The sequence below is a fragment of the Ruditapes philippinarum genome, unplaced genomic scaffold, assembly GCF_026571515.1.
Source record: "Ruditapes philippinarum isolate M1 unplaced genomic scaffold, ASM2657151v2 ctg5425_1_1_1_1, whole genome shotgun sequence".
Taxonomy (NCBI): domain Eukaryota; kingdom Metazoa; phylum Mollusca; class Bivalvia; order Venerida; family Veneridae; genus Ruditapes; species Ruditapes philippinarum.
The window spans coordinates 45355-67308 of NW_026854953.1; the positions used below are offsets into that span (position 1 = coordinate 45355).

At 34.2% G+C, this 21954-nt stretch overlaps 1 protein-coding gene across 5 annotated transcripts in view; it reads left to right on the forward strand.

Moving 5' to 3' along the window:
* The window catches only part of LOC132741585 (cAMP-dependent protein kinase type II-alpha regulatory subunit-like), a 90029-nt gene that overhangs the window by 35810 nt on the left and 32265 nt on the right, over positions 1–21954 (forward strand). Inside the window, exons 1-2 of one of the 5 annotated variants that reach the window (XM_060729788.1) lie at positions 11481–11600; positions 11960–12116. The exons of 3 other annotated variants lie outside the window; for them this stretch is intronic. In XM_060729788.1, the coding sequence (XP_060585771.1) occupies positions 11996–12116 (121 nt within the window). In that variant the 5' untranslated portion in view covers positions 11481–11600; positions 11960–11995. Of the gene's footprint in view, positions 1–11480; positions 11601–11959; positions 12117–12729; positions 13181–21954 lie in introns of those variants that run through there. One more of the 5 variants, XM_060729789.1, reaches the window with a different exon arrangement.

Here is a 21954-nt window from a genome sequence, read left to right on the forward strand (position 1 = left end):
ATAATAATATCTTTATTTAAAGAAGGTTACACATTAAGAACATACAATAACAATCATATATATCTTATTTCCAATGTGGCCTTCTGAAATAGAAAACAACAACAACAACAACAACAACAACAACAGGACATGCATAGGTAGAAAAATGAATGTATAATATGTAATTTTTAGAATAATACAACTCATATACTTTCGACAGACACTCAACAATTTGTTTAAACATATACGTATATTGCATCATTCGTTCGTTCGTTCATTCGTTCGTTCATATATTTATTCATTCATTCATTCATTCACTCACTCATTCATTCATATGAACATCAAGATATGCTTTGTATTTTTCTTTAAAACATTTAAGGTTATTAACATTACTAATATTTAAAGGTATATTGTCCCAAATGTTCATGCCATAATAAGAAAATGTGTCTTAAATATAATTTGTTTTAGGTCGTGTCCATATAAATACAATATCTTTTCGTGACCTAGATCTTTAGTTATATATTTTGTTGTCGGATAAAGTCATCAGTTCTGTCATATAAGTCGGTGCCATGTTATTTAAAGTTTTTTAAAACATTCTTACAAGTATCTAACGAATTATAACGCATTCAAAGTTTAAAAGTAGCTTTGGCTTATGGATACAATCACAAATTACGCGGATGAATATCATTTTAATCAAGCTATTTCCGTAAAGCTCCGGATTATTGTGATCGGAATTAAACGCCGCCTTTCAGAATCAAAGCACTGAAAGTACTGAAGTATACATTGCTTGATAATATAATCCATTTTTGTCATCAAAGCCATGCTGATTTTAACCTACTGACCTTGAAAACAATAGGGATCATCTTCTGACCAAGATCAATGTCCCTAACAAGTGATTCACATGCACCAAGGCTTTTTTCTTCAAAAGTTATTTATGAGTCAAGGAAGATGTAATGTTCCATCTGTGTATTGCTAGGGCAAGCTGATAGATGAGCAATAAAGAAATCATTTTTTGAAACACCCGTTAAATGGACTGCAGTATAGAATATTGAAACAGTCATATTGAGTTTCCAGTGATGCTATCTGATAAAATACATGATCTGGCTTGAACTCTATACAAAGTCAATTAATTGAATCATCCTACAAGACTTAATTACCAAATTATAGTACATCTATGTACTGTACTTTGATGCATTAATAAATATATTCCGGTGTGTTGTATTAATCTCTACACATTAATTTTCAAATGCATTACTTTATCGTTAATTAATAAAAATGAAATCTATAATCACAACAATTCAAATGTACTGTAATATTTTCATTATTCAATAATTGTTACATATAGTCTTCATGAACAACCTTTCCAAGAAATCCATTTATATTGGACAGCAAGTTAACAAGGGTTTTTCCATAATCAGGTTGTGTTACCAACTTCTTAACTTTAGATGAACCATTGAGCTAAAACATTTTTTTCTATTTTTTGGCTACTGTGACATACTTCTGATTTTCAACCAAGGTGATCCATGTTCAAACTCGAGCAAAACCTGTCACACACATTCTTACGATGTTGTGTGACAATTGGGACAAAAGTGTGACCAGTAGAGTGTTAACAAACTAAATGACCAGCAGATTGTTAACAACTGTAATGTCAGCGTCGGATACACATGGTTGATTAACATTTAACATGACATAACTGATAAATGTAAATGGTTCGGCCGTGGGTATCCGACGATGCTAAATGTGGACAGACCAGAGTTGACATAAGATGGATGGCCGACATTCAACAATCTAAAACCTCACCTAGCCTGGGATTCAGGCGTTGATAGTTTTTGCTTATTCATAACATTTTTTTTTGTTCATAACATATGCGCTTAATATTCCGTATTCGTTCGTCGTTTTGATAGTGTCGATTTTGCCAAACAGAAACATAACAAAAAATCGACAGACTGGAACCCAGGCTAACCTCACCCTGAGCCAACCTATAAGTTTCACCACTGACTTTTTCATACTGTACTTATTACAAAAAATAACTGACATTTTACAAAGGTAATAAATTCTATGTCATAGTTATTCATTTAAACGGTTGAAAAATGTATTTAGCAGCATTTTTTAAAAAATATATCTAGTATTTTATTGCAAGTAAAATGTGTTGTTTGTTTATTTATTTTTTCTATGTTTTTGACGCTAGGCAGTATCATAGCCGATAAACAATTTCATACAATGTTTATTACAAAAATATTACTGATATTTTACATTGCTTACACATATAATCACATTTATATATAATCATTCATTTAGACGGTTGAAAATTTTATTTAATAGTTCTTATTTTTGAAATGTCCATTTCATCGCAAGTAAAATGTGTTTTATTTTTTTTTATTTTGGGCTTTTCCATTTTTTTGACGCTAGACAGTTACGTAGCTGTATTTATTATAAAAATAACATCACTGACATTTTACATTGGTAACAAAAGAAAGTAATTACGGAAGCGTCCTGGTGCCAATTCATAATGTTCTATAAAAAAATAAACTCCTACGTAGGAGATAAAAAAGCCTTATTAGGAGTTTGTAACTCCTACGTAGGACTTTTAAACCCCTACGTAGGACTTTATAACTCCTACGTAGGACTTTTAAACTCCTACGTAGGACTTTATAAGTCCTACGTAGGACTTTATAACTCCTACGTAGGACTTTAAAACTCCTACGTAGGAGATAAAAAAGCCTAAAAAGGAGTTTATAACTCCTACGTAGGACTTTTAAACTCCTACGTAGGACTTTATAAGTCCTACGTAGGACTTTATAACTCCTACGTAGGACTTTAAAACTCCTACGTAGGAGATAAAAAAGCCTAATTAGGAGTTTATAACTCCTACGTAACTCCAACATTCCAGACCGGTATATCGGCGAAGGAACAAGACACTTAGCCCCCCCCCCCCTCAAATCTTAAATATAGAGGACATTTCACCTTTGGTTCATACAGAATTTAGTTAAGTTAGATTGTGTAGGAAGCTATAAGCTTATAGACACACTTTCGAATCCGTTCCTGGAACCAACCAGTACGTACTTAGCAATGAGTGTAAAGTTTCTTGCTCAAGGAAACAACGGCTTGCGCCTAACGGGGTTTGAACCCATGCGGCTAGCGATCATTAGGCTACTAGTCACACGGCCATGCCGCAACACTTCACCTTTTAATAAAGTGTCTCAGGTTTCTAGAGTGTACAGTGTCTTAGGGTGAGGTGTCTGTAAGCATTGGCGATGTATCCCGAAAAATTGCTTTACAGCTATTCGAAAAAAACTTACTCGACATCAAGCATATATATAACAATTTGAAAAGGCTTTAATGGTTACGATTTCAATACAAACTAGCTGAACAAAACGAGCAATTTATCCATTTTCGGCCGTTTCAAATGATTAAATCCTTATAGGGGACAGGGGGGTAGTGAAGTGTCTTGTTCCTGCTCCGTAAAGTTTAAGAAGATAACGGTTTGCGGAGCATTATGCATGCATATGTTTAATAATGAATTACATTGTATATCCTACTTTGAACAAAGTTTAACCCATGCATTTTGTGTACATGTGTATAATAAATATAACTAAACGTACATAATACAGAATCATCGTTTAATATAATTATGCAGAGAATGACAAAATCATCTCTGGCTACAGACTAAAGGTATTTACTAAAGTGGCTTGCCACAATTACAACTTGACACATATGAGCCGCGCCATGACAAAACCAACATAGTGGGTTTGCGACCAGCATGGATCCAGACCAGCCTGCGCATCCGCGCAGTCTGATCAGGATCCATGCCATTCGCTATCAGTTTCTCTACTTGTAATAGGGTTTGTAAGCGAACAGCATGGATCCTGATCAGACTGCGCGGATGCGCAGGCTGGTCTGGATCCATGCTGGTCGCAAATGCACTATGTTGGTTTTGTCATGGCGCGGCTCATATAATTTATTTTCCTACATAATATGCTATCTTAAGTTATACTCTAGCATACATGTCCGTCGAACTCTGTGCTTTCAGTTCTTTGATATGTATTCTACGTAGGAGTTATAAAGTCCTACGTAGGAGTTTAAAAGTCCTACGTAGGAGTTACAAAGTCCTACGTAGGAGTTATAAAGTCCTACGTAGGAGTTTAAAAGTCCTACGTAGGAGTTATATACTCCTAATTAGGCTTTTATATCTCCTACGTAGGAGTTATAAAGTCCTACGTAGGAGTTACAAAGTCCTACGTAGGACTTACAAAGTCCTACGTAGGAGTTACAAACTCCTAATTAGGCTTTTTTATCTCCTACGTAGGAGTTATAAAGTCCTACGTAGGAGTTACAAAGTCCTACGTAGGAGTTATAAAGTCCTACGTAGGAGTTATAAAGTCCTACGTAGGACTTACAAAGTCCTACGTAGGAGTTTAAAAGTCCTACGTAGGAGTTACAAACTCCTAATTAGGCTTTTTTATCTCCTACGTAGGAGTTTATTTATTTTTATAGAACATTATGAATTGGCACCAGGACGCTTCCGTAAGTAATAGTTATTCATTTAAAAGGTTGAAAAATAATAGCGGCTCTTGTTTTAACTACGACTATTTTAATGCCCGTAAAAATGTGTTTTCCGGCTTTTCCATGTTTTTTTGACGCTAGACTGTTACTTTGCCGAAAAACACTTTCATATCGCATTTAATACAGAATAGAATCATTCTCTAATTTACACTGGTTGCAAAAAGAAAGTAAATTTTAATCATTTAAAGGATAGAAAAAAGTAGATAAACTTATTTTGTTGGAATTATACCAATTGTATATATCATCGATTTAAAACTGATATTATTGAACCCATTTCATCAAATAACCGACAAAAACCAATTTCATCAAATAACCATCAAAAATTGTTTATATTGCTGAATTAATATTTCTTTGTATTTTAAGTGTTTTTCGGTATTTTTTTGGTGTTTTTCGGCAATTAATATAAGCAGATTAAAATAACATAATGTATTTATTTCTTAATGCTTACACTGATTTACAGTTTCAAATGATTATTTCTTCTCGTCGAATCTTGCCACATATGCCTATATTTAGCTCCATACTCTGGCTTAATCGTCAATATCCCAAGTTCGACGAATTGTAATGGGTCGAACGGTCGAGCGGCCGAATCTTTATTTTTACCCGTACTGAATCAGGCAATCTTCGCTGAATTTCGAAACATATTTCTTTTCAAAAATCTAAGGCATACAAAAGTGAAAGGAAAATCATGTGTAAAAAAGGTATTCAAAAGAATAGCTTACGAAATTTCTATTTTTCGAAGTCACGATAATTGCCAGTTTTAAAAAAAAAAAAAAAAAAACATTTTCCGGTATACGCTGGTAAATTTTGTGACGGAGCTCCATACTCATTTTGTAAAACATTTTAGGGCAATTTTATTGCTTAAATGTAAATCAGGAATTTTATTTGATTTAATATCTATCTGAGATGTTTCGTCCCATACACCGATATACACTTTCAGATCTAGCAGACGACAGGCTATTCTTATCATTGCGTATCTCACTGTATAAATCGCATGTAAAATGGTCTGACATATGGTAGGTTTAACAGTTAATTTAAATACTTTGGAGTCAAAAGATGTATTGAAGTTTATATTGTGATGAAGCTAAGATCCAAAGCTTTCAATTGGTGTAATACATTTTAAAATCGGACATTTAATCACAACAAAATAGCGGTTTAAAAAAAGCTTATTTTGTAATGTTTTAGCATAAGCGGTAATCGATTTTACTCTGACTTTACTATATTTACGATGTATTCATTCATGCGTATATGCGAAGTTTAACGCGTAGGTATAAACTACGATTTTATCAATGAACTGTTATTTTTTGTTTTCTTTAAAGGAATGTAGAGTCTATTACTTCATGAAAATGAACGATTTGGAACTTTCAAAGCATTTAAACAACTTTGCAAACACTATTTTAATGATGTGTAGTCGGAATACTGCAGAATGAAGAACTAGTTTCTGTTGTTCGGTAAAACATAAACCTGTATCTATTTCTGGGATATAGCTTATAACTCTGTATACATTGCAAGCAATGTATACAAAAATCAAGTAAGGATGTTGACTCTAGGACAGGGACGAATTTAGGACAGTCGACGATCGATAATCAATTTCTACCATAAGTGACTGTCCCGATAATTTAATCCACGTAAACAAAGCGCTATTTTTAGCGATGTCGATTAGACTATTAATAAATCTGACATATTATTGATATACATGTCGGACTGTTTGGGCGCTAAATTATTTACATAGGTGTTAAACAATAGGTTAACCGTGAATAAAATATCTAGAAATTAATATGGGCTACAAACCCTAATTGAAATTCTAAGTTTTTTTGTTATAATTTCCACGTAATCCCGTTTAGGAAGTGAAAGGTTTTGGGTTAAAATCCCAGTCAAGGCAACTATCTTTTTAAAAAATTTAAAGTGTCTTTTTAGCGATTTTAACATTCATTCTTAAGGAATTAGCCACGCTATGTAGGAATAAAGTGTGACTGTCATAGAAAAATGTACATAAATGATTTCATAATGCAAGTATGAAACTCTTCTCATGCAAATTTCCGTATGTATCAAACTCAAACTGTTATAGCAAAAAATCTAAACGCAGTCGCTGCAACTCTGTGCCCTGCAAGATGAATTATAGTTTATAAAAATACATACAGATATACAGTACGAATTAGATTGCAAAGATCAGAAAATACCACAGAGCTTGCAGCCTTTTGATTTTTCCTTTGCCTTCCAGATGTCGTGAATTCAAGGTACGACATCCGCTTGAGATATATCTAAACATATTGAGAAGTTTATTCTAGAAAGATTCATTTTAAATTCAATCGCACATCGGAATGTTTTATGTTTTGTGTCGGCCTTTCATCTACAAGCAGGTTTGCATGCGGTTTTATCGGTACTATGTGTTATTATTTTGCCACAATCAGATTACAGTTTTTTTACAAATTTCATGAAGTTGAAATCGTGAATTTGTGAAGTTGAAATTGTGAAATCGTGAATTCATGAAGTTGAAATCGTGCATTCATGAAGTTGAAATCGTGAATTCATGAAGTTGAATTCGTAAAGTTGAATTTGTGAAGTTGAAATAGTGAATTTACGAAGTTGAATTTTTGAAGTTGAAATCGTGAATTCATGAAGTTGAAATCGTTAACTCATGAAGCTGAAATCGTGAATTTCGAATTTCGTATGTTGAAAACGGGATTCAGGAAGTAAAAATTGTGAATTCATGAAGATGAAATCGAGGATTCATGAACTTGAAATTGCCCTACCGGTCTTTCGTATTACACAACCTACGACAGTACTGGTAACATTTAGAAGACCTTTTGCAGGTTTGAATAAACCTTTTTATTGCGCTTAAAACCAGAAATTCGAAAAGTTCACTGAAATATAGGTAAAATAGTTCAGTTAAGATCGATTATTAAAGAATTATATATTTTCATGGGTGGGTCTTACATGAAGCAAATTTTTCCCGGTATGTTTTTATTTGTGGAAAAAAAAACAATGCGATTTCTCACTTCGATTTCTCAAAATTTCTCATTTTGTCGACTTCAAGCAACAATTTCGAAGCTTTACATTTAATATTCGTGCAAACATTCTTGACTCGTCAAAAAATAACTGAAAATGAGGGAATATTTGAAAACAATATTGGCATTGACATCCTTGAGGTTTCTCACCATAATCTGAAAAACAAGTCGTACGGCTGCTTGCGATGTCACTGTACGGTTGCTTGAAATATCGTTTTATTTCTGATAACTAGACGATTTGTTAGAAAGAAAACTTGTTAACAATTATTGTCATTATTATGAAATAAATAGTGTCTCCTATAAAAGCGGAAAATATATTGAATGACTTTTCCTCTGAATCAATGCAAAAGAGTTTTAGCAGCGGTCAGTAGTTATATATGTATTTTCAATGAACATAGATGGTAGGGTCTACTAGCAGGACTATATCAAGAAGGGGTTTGATTTTCTTGAGTTGACATTAACTATTTCAAGTATCATTTTAATATTCACATTTTCTTACTATGTTAGTCTAAAATGCTTAAATTATAAAATTATTAAATTATACTTTTATGCAATTTTGCCACATGTAGTTTTTTATTTGATAACTCGTTGTTTTCATTAATCAACATTTCACACAAAACTAAGTATAAGCCTATAGAAATTAAACTTACAAAGCCATTAACAGAAAACAGCCTTTTTCTGAATAACCAAAGTAATACATATTTTCTGTCTTTATAGTAAAGATTTTTAAACAGAACATTGTTTATTTTCGCTTTTAAATAGTAATAAAATATGTGGTGTCGCGAAAATATGTGACACTTGAATTTTTTCATGTTTTCTGCAGAAATATTCACAATTTTGGTTGTTGTACATTTAACTATCTAGAAGTAAATACTTTTTAAAATACTATCACATTGTTTTTACACTGGCGATATAGTCAAGCAGCTTAAAATAAAAAATTTAAAATTTTCAATTTACTGCAAATGTTGGGTAGGTAAGTTTGTCAATTTTAAAACAAAGTCTATGGCTAATTGGTGGATATAAGATGGTTTTTATAATGTTGGACAATATCTTTAAAGTACTTATAAGATTTAATTCACACATGTATTTTTGACAAACAAACAAAACACACACTTCCTGTGTGACTTGGTATTGTGTGGGGGCTTCGTTCAGTGGTCCTGTGTGACTTGGTATTGTGTGGCGCTGCGTTCAGTGGTCCTGTGTGACTTGGTATTGTGTGGGCACTGCCTTCAGTGGTCTTGTGTGACTTGGTATTGTGTGGAGGCTTCGTTCAGTGGTCCTGTGTGACTTGATATTGTGTGGCACTGCGTTCAGTGTTTCTGTGTGACTTGGTATAGGGTGAGGGCTTCGTTCAGTGGTCCTGTGTGACTTGGTATTGTATGGGAGCTTCGTTCAGTGGTCCTGTGTGACTTGGTATTGTGTGGAGGCTTCGTTCAGTGGTCCTGTGTGACTTGATATTGTGTGGCGCTGCGTTCAGTGGTCTTGTGTGACTTGGTATTGTGTGGCGCTGCGTTCAGTGGTCTTGTGTGACTTGGTATTGTGTGGCGCTGCGTTCAGTGGTCTTGTGTGACTTGGTATTGTGTGGCGCTGCGTTCAGTGGTCCTGTGTGACTTGGTATTGTGTGGGGGCTTTGTTCAGTGGTCTTGTGTGACTTGGTATAGTGTGGCGCTGCGTTCAGTGGTCTTGTGTGACTTGGTATTGTGTGGCGCTGCGTTCAGTGGTCCTGTGTGACTTGGTATTGTGTGGGGGCTTCGTTCAGTGGTCGTGTGTGACTTGGTATTGTGTGGTGCTGCGTTCAGTGGTCCTGTGTGACTTGGTATTGTGTGGGCACTGCCTTCAGTGGTCTTGTGTGACTTGGTATTGTGTGGAGGCTTCGTTCAGTGGTCCTGTGTGACTTGATATTGTGTGGCGCTGCGTTCAGTGTTTCTGTGTGACTTGGTATAGGGTGAAGGCTTCGTTCAGTGGTCCTGTGTGACTTGGTATTGTATGGGAGCTTCGTTCAGTGGTCCTGTGTGACTTGGTATTGTGTGGGTGCTTCATTCAGTGGTAGTGTGTGACTTGGTATTGTGTGGGGATTCGTTCAATGGCCCTGTATGACTTGGTATTGCGTGGAGGCTTCGTTCAGTGGTCCTGTGTTACTTGGTATTATGTGGGGGCTTCGTTCAGTGGTCGTGTGTGACTAGGTATTGTGTGGCGCTGCGTTCAGTGGTCCTGTGTGACTAGGTATTGTGTGGTCCTGTGTGACTTGGTATTGTGTGATAGTCCTGTGTGACTAGGTATTGTGTGGGGGCTTCGTTCAGTGGTCCTGTGTGACTTGGTATTGTATGGGGGCTGCGTTCAGTTGTCCTGTGTGATTTGGTATTGTGTGGGGGCTTCGTTCAGTGGTCGTGTGTGACTTGATATTGTGTGGCGCTGCGTTCAGTTGTCCTGTGTGACTTGGTATTGTGTGGGGGCTTCGTTCAGTGGTCCTGTGTGACTTGGTATTGTGTGGGGGCTTCGTTCAGTGGTCGTGTGTGACTTGGTATTGTGTGGCGCTGCGTTCAGTGGTCCTGTGTGACTTGGTAGTGTGTGGGAGCTTCGTTCGGTGGTCCATCCTGTGTGACTTGGCATTGTTTGGGGGCTTCGATCAGTGGTCCTCTGTGACTTGGTATTGTGTGGGGGCTCCGTTCAGTGGTCCTGTGTGACTTGGTACATGTATTGTGTGGGGGCTTCGTTCAGTGGTCGTATGTGACTTGGTATTGTGTGAGGGCTTCGTTCAGTGGTCCTGTGTGACTTGGCATTGTGTAGTAGCCTCGTTCAGTGATCGTGTGTGACTTGGTATTGTGTGGCGCTGCGTTCAGTGGTCCTGTGTGACTTGGTATTGTGTTGGGTCTGCGTTCAGTGGTCGTGTGTGACTTGGAATTGTGTGGGGCTGCGCTCAGTGAACATCACTCTCCTTCGTTTTTCTTTCCTTTTAAATTCTACCTGCTGAAACGCTCATAACATTGTTAGTCATAAATGCAGTGTGTACAAATGCATGGCTTGATTACCATGAAAGAAAAAGTGATGAAACTTTATTTTCCCGTGCTAAAAGTAGTTTCCAATATCATTTTAACGGCTAGGCTATTGTATTGATTACTTTTTATGGGAAAAAATGACATGTACACGTTTATGCATTTGTTCGCATTTCTTATGTTTTTTTATCTAAACATCTAAGAATTTCCGCGTTCTGACCTTATTATTGATTTAGTGTCTGTGGTTATAGAATCAATATAAAATGTATTGCTTTAGAATATCAAGTTGCTTGAAATTGGTGAATTTATCTTGCCAATTCTTACTTCTTTTAGGACAGAATGCATTCATAATACACGTTCAAGACATGGTGGTTTATAAAACGCAACTTAATTTAAAGTATATATAATGAAATAATAAACAAATAAAAATATATTAGTCTAAGAGTAAAAAAATATTAATCCAGCTATTTATTATTGTAGACTGAAATAAGGCCAAATATCTGTAACAACTGTAAATATACATTTGTGTTTACTGCATTATATTTAATACATGTTTGTGATAATATGTTTATGTTATTCATATTAACAAAAGCCTGGCCTTTTTGTGTTGCATGACAAAGCTTTATCTGTATAGATCTTTTGTAAAACAGATGACCGATAACAGACATTAAGACATTCATAAAATCTTATATTGATCACGCACTTGGTATTGATCATTTCAGTCTTTCTCGTTATTGACGTATTTTGAAACGTGAGAAAAACATTAAATGATCTATTTTCCCAACACATACCTAACGAACTCCCCTGCTGTAGTTAAACCAAAAATAAGTTATTATCATTGAATCACCCTGTTCATAATTGATTATGTTTATATATTTACAGTATGTTTCAACGATTGTTTACAAATATTTGACCATGTTTTAATGTACAAAAATACACTTTTTTAAAACTTGATAGCTTGGTTAAGTTTGCAAAGGTATGGTAGAAGATTTCATGGTATTGTGTATTCATAAAGAATTGAATGTTCCGACCTTGGGGGTTTCTTTATGTGTTATTGCAGGTTATTGAGTTTCACTCAAATTTCAAGTTAAACTTACGGACACAATTACACTGTAAAAATCATAAAATAATTTTTTTGAAAAGCCTCATTTTAGGATTTCATTATGATAAAAGCGTCAGTTTTTTTAGAAAACGGATGTTTAAAATTGTCTGTTGTTGTTTTTTTGTGATTGTGTTTTTAATTTGATGTTTGCTATTTTTAAAGGATAAGAAAACATTCTCAAACTATAATGTCAGTAATGTGGAAGCATATATAATCATTTTCGTCTGCCAGTTAATTTGCATATTTGTGTCGTCAGTATTTTTAAAAATATTGAGGAATTTAAATGATAAATGATTCGACAATTGTTTTGAATAAAGGGCTAACTTTAAGGGCGCCTTGGGTAATAACACAAGATGCATGACGAGTTTATAGCAGTAGTAAATAAAACTCCGGAGTTACGATCGGAATTTGAGTGCTCGGACATGGTACCATGGATACAAAATCATTCATCGCTTCTAGAAAATATCCCAGAAGGTAAATAAATTTTCTAATATTGTTAAGATTAATTAAACCTCTAATAAAATTTTAATTAAATCTTTTCTATGGTCAGTCGCACTTTACCTCTGCTGTAACATTTACAGAAGTGAATATCAGTTCCTTGCTGAAGGCACTAAGGCACTAGTAGTCGTATCTGTGATGTGATCAGTTACCAAAATACAAAAGATAAACAAAACTACCTATATTATATACATATTTAGTTTAATTTCCGTTTTAAAGTATCTTGAACGTTTCTGATTGAAATTAAATGACTTTTTTACGTATTGATTGCAAAATTAACCGGAAATTATAACTTTTTTTTCTTATAAGAAGTTATACAAGTACACCTGTTGAAAATAACCCGTCCTACATCATTAATCGCATAATAATAAAATGACATGTTTTTTTTTTTTTTTTTGTTTTTTCCCTCGCGTATATATATATCGAGATAATCTGCACATTCCTTAATGTACGCATCGTCATAGTGTTAATGCAAGGACATAGAGAAAGATGGCTGATAAGGGTCATACAAAATTGATTTTAAATAGATGGTCGCGTGTTTGTACATTATTGTATTGATCAACCAATACATGCTTTGTATCATATCAAGATTTACAGACGTTTTAGTCCGAGTTCGTATGCTTATATTGCCGAGCGTTTACAGCGGCGAAATATGATAAAAATATAAATAGAAATTTTTATATGGTTTAAAATGTTTAATGTTGGAGTTCTGTTAAGCTGATTCAAAATTAAGAAACTTGACAATTGTGATATAAAGGAATATAAACAACAGTTACACACGCCGTTGATAGTTCAACAATAAGTGATAATTTGGAACATTATTAACGATTATCATTTTGACGATCGTGAATAAAAAAGATATATACACATTGAAGGTGAAATTCAGTCGAGTTGATTTTCCAATACAAGAACTGTAAAAATGCATGACACATTTATAAAACTGGTTAAGAAACCGTCGGAACAACGGTCAGAATTTGAATGTGCGGATATGGTTTCCTGGTGTCGGAATCATTCCCACATTCTACAGACAGTTCCAGAAGGTAAATGTTACGTACTTGTAATTTATAATACAATAACACAAACAATTTATATGGAAGCGTCCAGGTGCTAATTCATAATGTTCCATACAAAACCTCCTACGTAGAGCTTTCTAACTCCTAAGTAGGACTTTATACTTCCTACGCAGGAGATATAATCAAAGCACAGAAGGCGCTGAATTTGTTTGGGTCTCAGAATGTAAGAAAGGTGCAGGTTGTGAGATTATATGTTTAGTGCCACCAATGCTTTCCAGCGTTTTAATTGTAGTAAATTGGCTATTAGACTAATTGCAACACTGATATTCAATCCAATGTTTATTTGACTTTAACAATTTAAAAAAATGAGTAACCTTTACTGGGATTTGAACTCCAGACCTCTCGCTTCCTAAGCGAGCCCGAAAACCCTTCAGCCACGGTGAATTTATATGTGAACGGCCTGAAGAAAACCATATTATTCTAAATTAGGGCTTGTAACGACTTTAACTGTTGTTTAACACAGATGTAAATAATCCTGGAGCTTACTATAAGCATGTATATTTATAAAGAATCAAACGGCTGCAAGTTCTGTGGTATTTTCTGATCTTTGCAATCGTACTGTATATCTGTATGCATTTTCCTGTATAAGTTTATTTTTATGTATTATAATTCCTTTTGTAAGGCACCAGAGTTTGATACATCCGTAATTCTGCATAACTAGAGTTGCATCAAAAAAATCATTTATGTCCTTTTTTACGACAGCCACACTTTATCTTTGTATATCATGGCTACTTCCTTAACAAAAACACTTAAAAAAAAGAATTTAACAAAAAAAAAAAGTTTTCTCGACTTGGATACGAACTCGAGACCTCTCACTCACGAGGCGAGCGCGTTACCCTTGTACCACGGAAAAGTTATACACAGTGTGTCTGAATAATATCAAATCATTCTAAATTTGGAACTTCCATTGCAGTTCGGGTTTGTAATCCTTATTAATTTCGAGGTATTTTGTTTAGGCTAAACCTGTTGTTTATAATTGAAGTAGATATTTTAGCAAAAATCCTCTCGCCCAAACGGTCCGGCATGTAGAATCTATATATTCCACTACTCGGTTTGTGTAGTATTCGGTAATCAACATGGCTAAAAATAGTATTTTCATTGATAAAAATCATATTCATCCGCGTAATTTGTGATTGTGCATTTATTGACAATTCTATAAGCCAACGCTATTGTTTAACTTTAAATGCGTTGTAATTTGTTGGATACTTGTAACAAAATAAAATATTTCTTTCTTTTAAATCGCTAGTTTTTAGCTGTTTTGAGAACTACTTGTTGTTAGGTTTGTAGTAAACTTCTGTGTCAGAGATTGAATGTCCGCTTTGTATTTAGTTATTTTCGATCAGAAAATACAATAAAACAATATTAGAAATCTTTGACCATTCGGGAATTACTTTGCTTGAAAATTGATGCGCCTGTCTTTGACCATCTTTACGCAGTGATCTCCCCTGAATTTTTCGGCTTTAGTGTACATACAAAAGGGAAGTAACCGCTCCAAAAAATTGGACTACTTTCGGCATTTGCAATTAGCAACATTAGACTCTGAAATTTCGCTACCATTATTTGTTTGGTCTGACGACCCAAACAAATAAAAACAACCTAAATAGTTTATAAGTAGAGATTTTGATACTAAAGCATCAAGTCGCCGGATAGAAAAATGAGTGTATTATCATGAAGATCATAAGAAAATATCAGTTTAATGGTTCAAGTATAAAAAAGGGGAACAATATGTTGAGTAATGTTTGCCACCGGGTATCCGGACAATTCCCCTCCCGGACGATTCCCCTCCCAGTAAATTTGAATGTTTTTTTCACAACCCGGACATTTCCCCTCCCGTTATTTTTTTACGGCGGACAATTCCCCTCCCGTGAATTTTAGAGGGCGGACAATTCCCCTCCCGTTGCCACCGAGACTTGTAAGGCAAGTGATATGCTGGTAATTCTACTTGTAATTCTACTTTATACATAAACTGTTGTACCATACATTGAAATCCGTATGGGTTACAGGTTCAGGATCTGATAATTACCGACAAATAATTACCGATCATCGAATATTTGCAAAGTGACTATGAAAATACATATGTTTTTATTATTGCATGCAACAATGCAATTCTACTGTAAAAGTGTTATGCATCATTATTATGCGCTAACGAAAAAATATATAATTTTGTTGAAATTCCCGGAAGACGGACAAAACCCCACCAGTTAAAACCCCACCACTCAAAATTTGATAGAGTGGACAAAACCCCACCACTAAATTTTACAGAGTGGACAAAACCCCACCACTTCAGTTTTATAGAGTGGACAAAACCCCACACTTACCAATTATTGGGCAAGATTTGATGAATTAAAATATATATAATATACACATTTTTTTCACATTTTATTTTTAGCTCACCTGTCACAAAGTGACAGGGTGAGCTTTTGTGATCGCTTTTTGTCCGGCGTCCGTCCGTCCGTCGTCCGTCCGTCCGTCCGTAAACTTTTACTTTAAATGACATCTCCTCATAAACCACTAAGCCAATTTCATCCAAACTTCACAGGAATGTTCCTTTGGTGGTCACCTTTAAAAAATGTTCAAAGAATTTAATTCCATGCAGAACTCTGGTTGCCATGGCAACCGAAAGAAAAAACTTTAAATATCTTCTTTTAAAAATCCCTAAGAGCTAGAGCTTAGATATTTGGCATTAAACATCTTCTAGTGAGTGTCTACCAAGTTAGTTCAAATAAAATCCCTGGGGTCAAAATTGGCCCCGCCCCAAGGGGTCATTGATTTTCCCTATATGCATATAGTAAAAACTTTAAAAAATCTTCTTTTAAAGAACCCAAAGAGCTAGAGCTAAGATATTCAGCATGAAACATCTTCTAATGAGTGTCTACCAAGTTTGTTCAAATAAAAGCCCTGGGGTCAAAATTGGCCCCGTCCCAGGGGGTCATTGATTTTCCCTATATGCATATAATAAAAACTTAAACCATCTTCTTTTAAAGATCTCAAAGAGCTAGAGCTAAGATATTTAGCATGAAACATGTTCTAATCAAATGGGTATCTACCAAGTTTGTTCAAATAAAAGCCCTGGGGTCAAAATTGGCCCCTCCCCGGGGGTCATTGATTTTCCTTATATGTGTATAGCAAAAACTTAAAAATCTTCTTTGAAAAAACCCAAATAGCTAGAGTTTAGATATTAAGCATGAAACATCTTCTAGTGAGTGTCTACAAAATTTGTTCAAATAAAAGCCCTGGGGTCAAAATTGGTCCCGCCCGGGGGGTCATTGATTTTCCTCATACGTGTATAGCAAAAACTTAAAAATCTTCTTTTAAAAACCCCAATGAGCTAGAGCTAAGATGTTTAGCATGAAACATCTTCTTGTGGGTGTCTACCAAGTTTGTTCAAATAAAAGCCCTCGGGTGAAAATTGACCCTGCGGGGGTGGGGGGAGCATTGTTTTTCATTAAAAACTTAACATCGTGAAACATCTTCTAATGAGTGTCTTCCAAGTTTGTTCCAATAAAAGCCCTGGGGTTTAAAATGGCCCCGCTCCGGGGGCCAATATACAGGTGAGCGACCTCAGGGCCATCATGGCCCGCTTGTTTAATTTCAATATAACATTTGTGTAATATAAGAATAAACAATTTTATTAACAATGCATGTACATCTTGCATGTGCAATATGCAAAAAAGGTGTTACAAACTGTACACAAAAAACTTAATCCAAATCCTTGAAGAACAAAACAGATTATTTAATGATGTTCTGATTGCAAAAAAGGTGCAACAAACTGTGCACAAAAAACCCATCCAAATCCCTAAAGAACAAAACATGATAATTATAGCATATAGCATTTATTTCAATAGCAATATAATACAATGAATGAGATTATACAAACAATTTACAAACTGTTAAATCAACATCAAAGAGTAGTCATTTATTTGAGACTGTGCCACATTTATGACCTTGAATTATCAATTACTATTAGTTTCTTCAAATTCATTTCTTCAATTTATTTATATAAAAAATAAACAACTTACTATAAATCAAGATTATAGCACCTTTTCATCAATTAATTATTATAAATAGCACATTTTGTATAGCACATTTCTAATTTATGCAGTTGAGTCTATTTTCCTTCATTGTGCTTCATTGTACTTAGTTTAAGCGGATACAGTGGCCGATAGCCTGAAGAAACTCAGGCTTGTTGATGAGTTGTTCACACATTCTTTTGAGTTTCTGCTGATGCACAATTGTTTGTTTTTTAACATGTTTACAAGAAAGTTTTGTCCACTCTATAAAACTGAAGTGGTGGGGTTTTGTCCACTCTATAAAATTTTGAGAGGTGGGGTTTTAACTGGTGGGGTTTTGTCCTACATTCGAAATTCCCATCGTTACATACGATATAATTAACGTTTAATTAATTGCCTTTCAGTGCGATTATCTACGTATCAACACAAAGTTTTTTTCTATTTTTTTTTATTCTTTATTATGTATCTAATACGATTCCGGACCCCTACCGTCATACCGTTTTGAAACCTGCGCGACGGAAACCGACGGAATATAACAAAATCAACGATTACCATTATATATTTCAATAATGTGCCTCTTAAGCATAAAATTATTTTGTGATGTTCAACCTAACTAAACTATAGATCTCGACGTTCTTGTCAATATTTGACAGAAAGGGCTTAGTTTAAACATTTACCAAGAAAAAAGGAAAATGTTTTGAAAATCTCTTTTTAATGTGTCAAATATGAGTACAATGTATACAGGTTTTTCTAATGATATAAAATATGAAACTGATTAATGAAAAATAAGATACAATGTAAGCATCGTATACGTCACTAATAAGAGACCTGTTCTAAAAATACCCACATATCGTAAGTTTCGGACTAATCTACATGTCGATTATACTAGATACTGGTTACGAATACTTTTATTCACATTTCTCTCAATGAAAATGATGTTCCTGGAGTTAAACTTGCGTAAAGCATGATTGAGAAGCATTCTTATGTACAACTACGATGATGATTTAAAAACATCTGGAAAAAAAGATGGTGAAAAAGAAATTGCTTTTGGGGCATTATATTATACATGTACTTTCCCTGCATGTCAATTTGAGAAAAATGCCATTGGCAATTTGTTTTTGTTTCACTATTTATCAACATTTGAAATGGTGAGATGATATTGTATGATTTCAAGAATTTGGGACTAAAATGAAAGTGTATCTTTCTGTTCCAGATATACAGGTATGAAATTTTGTTTCTATGTAAAATACTTAGATTGGAGAAGTCATGAATCTATCCACCAAAGTGCTACGAGTATTAGATTAATGATTAATATCTTAATTCTTTAATAATTTTAGAATAAGCAAAACTCTGCATTTTTCCACGGATTTATATTATAGTAATATAAATCCATGATTTTTCCTATTTTACCTAATAAAAAATGCCGATTCTAGTATTTGTTTTCTTATATTTGCTTCTTTTGTGTACGATGCATGTGACCGTTTTTGAATAAAGTAATTCCTAGATATTTGAATGATGTCACTACTTCGAGTGGGATATTATTAAAAAGAAAAGTGTATGCAGTATGACGACCTTGTTCGAAAATCATGATTTTTGTTTTGTTAGTGTTAACATTTAAATTCCAACTATTGCAATAATTTTGAAGATCATTAAGTAATGACTGTAGCGCTTCCGGCGAATGTGCAAAAAGTACGGCATCATCGGCAAAAAGAAGTATGAAGAACTTTAGTTCATCGAGAGTAAAAATGTCGCCAATATTATCGTCGAAACTGTTTAATATATCATTTACAAAGAATAAAAATAATAGACTGGAGCTGGGATCTCCCTGTTTTGCGCCGATGTTTGATTCAAAAAAGGGTGAAACGCATTTATTATATCTTACAGCTGCTTTAACAGTACTATACATACATTGGATAGCTTTAATGAATTTAGAACCTGCCCTTTCGTTAACAAGTTTTTGAAATATAAATGACCTTTCTAATTTGTCAAAGCATTTTTCAAAATCTATGAATGCACAGTATAGCTTTTTACGAGAGCATAATGTTTTATTAATAATAGCTTGTAGAAGAAAAATACAGTCGACTGTTGATTTTCCCTTCTGGAATCCATATTGATTATAGATGATTTGTTATATTTGGTAGACCATTTTGTAAGACGATTTAGTAAGACTTGAGAATATATTTTTGCAATGATATTTATAAGTGTTATCCCTCTGTAATTTTTTGCTTCATTAATGTCCCCTCCCTTAAAAATTGGTACTATGATTCCTGACCCCCAGGATGTTGGGTATTCTCCAGATTCAAAAATTCTGTTAAATAATTTTAGTATTATCTGTGAAATAAATGGAAATGAGTGTTTGTATATTTCCGCGATTAGTGTATCAGGACCACTACTTTTATTATCATTTTGTGAATAGATCGCTTCTTTTATTTCTGACATAGTTATTTTACAATCAAGGTCTTCATCATAATTACCACTGAGTTCCTCATCTATCAAATGTGTATTATCTGAACAATATAAACTTTTGAAAAAATTATACAACTCGTCAATATCAAGATTTTCTGCTGTTGGCTGAGATTTAGAGTATTGTTCTTTATTTTTTTTTTCCAAAATTGACGAGGCTGAGATTTGCTTAAAATATTAAGATTGTTTTTTTCTTTTAAATTATACTTATACTTTTGTATACGTTTGATCTTGTTATAATTGTTTTTTGCATTCACGAACTCTTGTCTATAGTTTATATTATATTATTATAATGTTGCTTTTTTAGATGTCAATATGTGTATATTTCATTTCATTGAGCAAAGTTATCATGAGTGTGGTCTTTAATGGTTCAGTATTTGATTTGCTTTTATGTTCAGATTTTAAGGGCTTCTCCTACCATAGGTATAATATTAAACTGTTACAAATATAGTCGCCGGTTTCTACCGGCGACTAATAACACGTACATAATATATTATGACTATAATTGCTATGTTGGAGATAAAAAGGCCTATTTAGGAGTGTATAACTCCTATGTAGGATATGGAAAAAAAATTAGGACTCTGTATCTCCTTTGTAGGAGATAGAAAAAAATCTGAATAGAAGTTTGTAATTCCTACGTTGGACTTTATAGCTCCTACATAGTATATATATCAAAGTGCTGAAAGCACAGAATAAAAGGGAGCATAACTTAGAGTAACATATTATACAGGAAAGTTTTATATGTCAAATTGTTATTAGGGCAAGCCGCTTTAGTAACAACCCACATTGTGAAGTCAGCGAAATAACCAAATCACTAAAATCGATTTATTGTCGCGCTGTAAAAATAGTTACGAAAATTGAAACAACAAAAATTTCATTCTCTCCATATATCAAACGGTAATACTGACTATACAAAGAAATATGTATTGGTAAATTTTGTTCAAGCTTGGACATAGTTCATATTTAAACTTTTTGCAGTTAAAAAAAATACTAATTTACTATTGATTTTGTAGTAAGGGTATATTGTTTGAAGAGTTAAAAAACGTACATATTCATGACGATCAGTAAATATCTTGAACAGTCGTGTCAAATTGTAACTTGATTACTATTTTGTTCTATGAATTCATAATGCATTAGATGGGGTATATTATAATTATAAAACGCACATAAATTATATGATAAAACAGATGACATGTAACATGTAAATAAACATTGAATTGCCATATTAAGAAGCTTTTCCAACTATATGAGGATAATCAAATATACATGTATAACAAATCATCAATGCAACGGCTTTACTAGACATTACTAGACATCTATTATCCTCCTGGATTAATAGAACACTTGGATATTGTTTAAAAGATGCTTTCTATTTTGTTTGTGCTAAAACATTTTGATTACAGATTTTATTATAATGTCTTATACTTTCTACATTTATTGCGGATTTTGGCGACTGTGATGTTCAATTAACAACCATTTTTAGATCCAACTTATCAATTTTGCCTCATTTTCATTTCTAAAGAAAAATCCGTATGAAATGTCCTCCATCTAGCATTGTACTCCATCTAGCATTGTACTCCATCTAGCATTGTACTCCATCAAGCATTGTACTCCATCAAGCATTGTACTCCATCTAGCATTGTACTCCATCTAGCATTGTACTCCATCTAGCATTGTACTCCATCTAGCATTGTACTCCATCTAGCATTGTCCTCCATCTAGCATTGTCCTCCATCTAGCATTGTACTCCATCTAGCATTGTACTCCATCTAGCATTGTACTCAGCATTGTACTCCATCTAGCATTGTACTCCATCCAGCATTGTACTCCATCCTCCATCTAGCATTGTCCTCCACCTAGCATTGTACTCCATCTAGCATTGTACTCCATCGCATTGTACTCCATCAAGCATTGTACTCCATCTATTATTGTACTCCATCTAGCATTGTCCTCCATCTAGAATTGTACTCCATCTAGCATGGTACTCCATCTAGCATGGTACTCCATCCTCCATCTAGCATTGTCCTCCACCTAGCATTGAACTACATCTAGCATTGTACTCCATCCTCCATCTAGCATTGTCCTCCACCTAGCATTGTACTCTATCTAGCATTGTCCTCCATCTAGCATTGTACTCCATCTAGCATTGTACTCCATCTAGCATTGTGCTCCATCTATGTTCAATATTTAAAAAAAAATAAAGATCGCGAAACTGAAATAAGACGTGGAATGGTTTAAGTATGTGCTACCGATTCTTTTCCGACGGTT